The 6,708-nt window shown below is 37.6% G+C and overlaps 1 protein-coding gene across 1 annotated transcript in view; it reads left to right on the top strand.

The window, feature by feature from the left end:
• The first annotated feature begins 5,227 nt into the window (after positions 1-5,227).
• The window catches only part of LOC128693665 (synaptogenesis protein syg-1-like), a 244,980-nt gene continuing 243,499 nt past the window's right edge, over positions 5,228-6,708 (top strand). Inside the window, exon 1 of the mRNA XM_070091248.1 lies at positions 5,228-5,321. Within this exon, the coding sequence (XP_069947349.1) occupies positions 5,274-5,321 (48 nt within the window). The 5' untranslated portion in view covers positions 5,228-5,273. The remainder of the gene's footprint in view (positions 5,322-6,708) is intronic.

Below are 6,708 nucleotides of genomic sequence, written 5' to 3'. Positions count from 1 at the left end.
GGTTTATAAAGTAACATTCCACCCACACTGAAGGGGTCATAAAGTAACATTCCACCCACACTGAAGGGTTTATAAAGTAACATTCCACCCACACTGAAGGGTTTATAAAGTAACATTCCACCCACACTGAAGGGGTCATAAAGTAACATTCCACCCACACTGAAGGGTTTATAAAGTAACATTCCACCCACACTGAAGGGTTTATAAAGTAACATTCCACCCACACTGAAGGGGTCATAAAGTAACATTCCACCCACACTGAAGGGTTTATAAAGTAACATTCCACCCACACTGAAGGGTTTATAAAGTAACATTCAAACCACACTGAAGGGGTCATAAAGTAACATTCCACCCACACTTGAAGGGTTTATAAAGTAACATTCCACCCACACTGAAGGTTTATAAAGTAACATTCCACCCACACTGAAGGGGTCATAAAGTAACATTCCACCCACACTGAAGGGTTTATAAAGTAACATTCCACCCACACTGAAGGGTTTATAAAGTAACATTCCACCCACACTGAAGGGGTCATAAAGTAACATTCCACCCACACTGAAGGGTTTATAAAGTAACATTCCAACCACACTTTAAGGTTTATAAAGTGACTAACTGATAAACTTGAAAGACTAATGGCGAGGTGAGGAGCAAGTGAAAGGCATATTAATAATATTATATAATATCTTTATTTACTACAAGCACAAGGTATACAGATTATAGGTGACATCAGTGACACACTACTACACACACTTGTTATGTTGAGCATTTTGGGTAAATTAGGTCAGTTTTGTCCCAGGATGCAATCCACATCAGTCGACTAACACCCAGGTATTCATTTTAAGCTGATGGGTGGACGGAGACAGCGGAAAGACGTCCCTAATGTTTTCCAGCTGTACCGGAGGAGATTTGAACTCCGGACCCCAGTGTGTGAGCTGAATGCCGTAGCGATCGTAGCTCGTAGGTCACGTTGCTTCCATAACACTTCAACATGGGTCATCTGTTTAGCATCCATGTTATCTATGTTGCAGAAACTGTTAATAAGCTACGAAACGTTCGTAATTCTGATGACTGAAGATAAAAGGCATTGACTTTTCTAAATGTCATTTCCATTAGCATCATGTAGTACACAATTTCAGTTTCCTAAAGAATAGTGGGAATAGCAATGTATTACGCAAGTGTTGTTAAGGGCGTCCATTCTGTTGGCATATCGGTGTTCCGAGATTAGATAGTACTTTTTTGATGGTTCAGTTTTGTAGATCTTGTCACAGTTGTTGAATGGATTATGGAAATTAACGCAGTAATTTATTTATGCTGGATGATTTCCAGTCCGGTAATGTGTTTTATTGCAGTAGAGGAAGTACTCATCTATTTGCACTCACCTATTTGTGGTTGCAGGGGTCGATTCGTAGCTCCTGGCCCCGCCTCTTCACTGATTGCTACTAGGTCCTCTCTCTCCCTGCTCCATGAGCTTTATCAAACCTCGTCTTAAAACTATGTATGATTCCCGCCTCCACTACGTCACTTTCTAGGTTATTTCACTGCCTGACAACTCTATGACTGAGGAAATACTTTCTAACATCCCTTTGACTCATCTGAGTCTTCAACTTCCAAATGTGACCTCTTGTTACTGTGGCCCATCTTTGGAACACCCTGTCTCTGTTCACCTTGTCTATTCCACTCAGCATTTTATATATTTATTTATATATTTATCATGTCTCCCGTGACCCTCCTGTCCTCCAGTGTCGTCAGGCCAATTTCCCTTAACCCATCATCTTAGGACAATCCCTTTACCTCTGGGACTAGTCTTGTTGCAAACCTTTGCACTTTCTCTAATTTCTTGACATACTTGACCAGGTGTGCATTCTAAACTGGTGCTGCATACTACAGTATGGGCCTGACGTACATGGTGTATGGAGTCTTGAACGATTCCTTATTGAGGTATCGGAACGCTATCCTTAGGTTTGCCAGACGCCCATACACTGCAGCAGTTATCTGTTTGATGTGTGCCACAGGAGATGTACTCGGTGTTATACTAACCCCAAGATCTTTTTCGTTGAGTGAGGTATGCAGTCTTTGGCAATCTAGACTATACTCTGTCTGCGGTCTTCTTTGCACTTCCCCAATCTTCATGACTTTGCATTTGGTAGGGTTAAATTCAAGGAGCCATATTGTGACCCATGAATGGGTCACAACGTATATAATGTATATAACCTGTTCATATAATTTTATATTGCTTATATTTGCTATAATGGCTAAATCGTAAATACATTGCTTTATATTATTATTTGACTTAGTTATATTATTAGGTAGGATGTAACATGTATATATTATTCAGTGCTCATAGTTCAAGTGTTAAGTAGCTAACAACATAGTCTAACAATCGCTGTGCTCGTTACGCTGCTGACTTCTCTGTGTTGCTGGGCAGCACCAGTCCAAAGAGCAATCACGTGATGAGGGGGGTGATCACACTTCGCCTGATGTAGTCTGTATGGGCCTCTCATTCTCTTGTCGGTTGGACGCTCTCCTAACAAGACGTCCCACACTCCTCTCCCTTGTGGACCCTTGTTGGAGGATCGTCTCTGTTGCTTTCTTGTTGTTGGTTCTGTGGAACTCTGTTCACAGAACATAGTCTAGACTTAGTGATTTTCGACGTTGTAGTGAGGTTGTGTGTCGCATAGACACTCTGAGCAACTCAGGTCCTGAGCTGTAGCTTCTGACCTAATTTGTACTGGTATCTGTGTACTGTCACAGTCGGGGATATTTCTAATGCTGAACTTAGATTCAGTAGTATGGGGGTTTTGTGAGTTTTGTGGAGGATCTGCAGATGGTCCCTACTTAGTGTCCTTATATTATCTCCTTGTTCCTGATACTGTGTTGCTGGTGCTTGTTATATTGCTGTTCGGCTTATCAGTCATTTTATTGTTCAAGCAAGCTATTCTGACTGCCAGGTTGGTCAAGAAGTTAGTTTACGTGAGGACTTTTAGTCAGTCACACATACGCACAAACTTACTTGTATATATTTGTGTTATGTTATTAATTGCTAACAATGTACCAGACGGTACTTAAAAGCCATTAAGATGTGATATGTGCCTTCAGCACAATACTACTGTACACGAGAGATGTGATTATTATTATTTTGTTTATATTGATTCATTTAATTTAATTTGAGAATATGCGCCTAGACAAATTAATTAATAAACTTATTAAAATGTTAATTTCTCTAGTTAGTAGCCTACCAGCTGTAATCCTGAAATACTATTAAATCTTACTGAATTCTAGTGGATAATTGGACCAGGATACTGACTACTTGTTACAAAAACCCAGTAACAGGCTGGATACTAGAAGGACAGTCCTTTCTAGTATTCACTGGAGATCTCTATGCTTATTAGATATCGCGGTTTTTTTTGTAACAAGCCAGTTGCTGGACCAGGCTGATAGCCTGGCCAGGTCTCTGTAATCCTGCCTGATCCTCGGCCGATTTGATTCTCCTCATTGACTTACTAGGCTGAGTTTGCAGTACGATGAAATAACTGTGACAAATTCCGTGTAAGTGAGAGGCCAAGAAAACTCCATGAATGCTTCTGCTTACACAAATATCAAACATTATGTAGAGCCATAACAAGGGCAAATAACACACTAAAATTACTGTAACTCTTTGATAAACTGAAATCTTGCGCAACTTATAGCTGAAGATAATAACATCTGGAGAAGAGGGTGTTTTGAATCTTCACTCCTTAGTATATTCGGCGTTTCCAACCAGAGTAACGTTTCCTATAACCTATTTTTGTTCGAAAATTACTTAGACGATTATGAATGAATATGACCTCATTTGCGATTAAATCCTAACCTCCAGCTACTGATCGTGCATCCTCACCTACTCTTTCCAGGATATCTGAAAGTGACCTGAATAAGCAAGCTGGATTGGTGAAGTTTGACTAATAAGGGATCCATGTGACTGTATTTGTGTCTGCTACCGTGACGGTATCTCATTCTATTATATATCCAGCAACAAATTAGTAACAGCAGCATTATTAAAAAAAATAATAATTATGATGATGATAATACTGAAAATAATAATAACAATAATAATAATAATAATAATAATAATAATAATAATAATAATAATAATAATAATGAAACACTCATATTCTGGCCAATGATATTACAATTATTTTAAGGTACGTTTGTGGTGATGATTCTGATTATGTCATCGGTTTTGCTTGATTGGTTATAGTTTTTTGATAAGTCTGGTATACTGCTGAAACACCTAAAAAATATGAGAAATATATTGATCAGACGGGGATAACTTACAAAAAATGGCATTGAAATTATATTTTACTTCATACAAAGGTCAAATCATGTAATAAATACTAGCACTTCATTCTATATAATATCAGATTAACATAGTAAGATCATTCACATACCAATAATTACTGCATATGAAAACGTTTTACGTATTGGTCATCAGCACAGTCCCGTTGGAGGCTCCAGTAACAGTGTGGCTGCGTGTGTGTGTCCAGTCTGCCTTCATACCTCTCCTCCCTCACCATTATATCTTGCTGGAACCTTTTACCTTGTTTCTCGCTGACCTCACCAAGATTACTTGGAAAACTGTCTAGGTGGCTGTGGAGAATGTGTGACTTTATGCTCATATTAGTATCCAAATTCTCGAAGTTTGTCAGCTGGTTTCTCGGCTCTCTCCACAGGTGTTATCATTCCAAACAGGTTTTGAAAACCATGGGAGAGCCCAAGACTTGTCTTATTCTCCAAGTGCAACTCCAAAATATGCAGGTTAACCTTGTTTTACCAAATCCGATTTTTTTTTTTTTTTTTTTTTTTTTTTTTTTTTTTTTTTTTTTTTTTTTTTTTTTTTTTTTTTGGCAAAGAGTATTCGCCACAAATGAAGCAAAATGTATTGGGATTGTTTAAGCAGACTCTTCGTGAAGAACTTATGTTTATCTGGAAAATAAAATAAAGTTTACAGTATTGTCACGTGGTCATTGTTGATACAACTCCTTTCGTTAAATATTAAATGATTTAAAAATAAAATTCTGATTTTTATGAAATATTTTTGAAAACTATTTATTTGGTTGACCAGTGCAATAATAATAATAATAATAATAATAATAATAATAATAATAATAGATGTGTTATCAATCTATAAGATATGTTATCTAAGCAGCACACTAAGCATGTAGTGACGAGTACTGTTTGGTTACAGATGGTACCATAATAACCAAGAACTGCAGAACGAGACCTCCAGGAGCCTGACAATGTACAAAATTTCCAGAAACCTTCACCAAGATGGCATATCATGTGAGGTGAGTTATGGAATGTCTCAGTTTTCATAAATATTTCTACACTCGTAAACACTCAAATCCAAATGCATTCTCCCCTCATCTCCCTACTACTTGTATGTGTCCCCTTCATTAATGTGCACTGATTAGCTTAGATTAGATAGGTTTGCCAGGAAAGAGGACAAGTGTTTTCTGACGCTGGTGTCAGTCATATGAGGAACTTTTGGTTATCTGTCCGAGACCCTTCGCTGGTTTACCGGTCCACCCCTTTAAAAAAATTAATGGTTATAGTTACTATAACTAATGTCCCTTGACAACGGGGAATGACTAATACAAATGAACTGAATATTTGGGTTTTCCCTACTTTTCCCTGGATGAATCATGAGTAACTCTCCCCGCCCTGGCCCCTTTCAATTGGATTTTTCAAAAAGTTTGCCACATAATGAACAGTTATCATGATGACACGATTGCAAACAAACCATACCACGGACGGGGATAGAACTCGAGATCAGAGAGTCTCAAAACTCCAGACCGTCGCGTTAGCTATTGTGGCTAGCTGGCCCAGTGGCTAACGCGACGGTCTGGAGTTTTGAGACTCTCTGATCGCTGGTTCTATCCCCGTCCGTGATATGTTTTTTTTTTTTAACGAGCAGTTAATTTGCTCTCATTATTTTGGACTGTTTTGTGGGAACTCGGATTCATAAACTTATTATTTTTTATTGATTTGTAGGCATTGACCTGGAACAAATTTTGGATGTTTATTTTCAATTACGTCTTAGAGTTCTCTTCCCACTCAGTTTTGGAACACTATCTTTTTTTACTTGGTTTACAACATTTACTGCACCATTGCTTTGTGTGACCACCAATAGTCGTATATAGTGATACCATTGATCATCGTAGTCGTGCTTTATTGTGACACCTGTGATTATTCATACCACTATCACTGATTATTGTCCCATTATTGCTTTACTGAAATCCTATTGTTTTACTGTGTAATTTTTCTCTAGAGAATCCACTTTTAGTTTTAATTTCGTTTTATTAAAGGTAAATATTTCGTTGTACAATGAGTAACACAAGCCCAATTTTAGACAATTTGTTTATGGAATGATTTGAAAAAGAATCATTACCCCACCTGTGACAGTCTGGTCAAATTCTGTTAAAAGATACACTTGGAGTTATCTAATAGTGACTGTAAATTATAAAGTATTATACTTAGATTACATGAATGATTAGTAACCTGCATTATATTAAAAATGAATGGGAAACTCAATTAAAACTAGCTTTCCTTGATGATTAGATCAAGGAAATATATAAATAAGCGTACCTTGATGATCTGATCAAAGGAATATTTAAACTATCCTTCCTTGATGATCCGAATAAGGAAATATTTAAAACAGGCCTTCCTTGATGA

This window comes from Cherax quadricarinatus, chromosome 34 (genome assembly GCF_038502225.1).
Source record: "Cherax quadricarinatus isolate ZL_2023a chromosome 34, ASM3850222v1, whole genome shotgun sequence".
NCBI classification, from domain to species: domain Eukaryota; kingdom Metazoa; phylum Arthropoda; class Malacostraca; order Decapoda; family Parastacidae; genus Cherax; species Cherax quadricarinatus.
The sequence above is the reverse complement of the archived record's forward strand: the minus strand, read 5'-3'. Positions and strand labels throughout refer to the sequence as shown.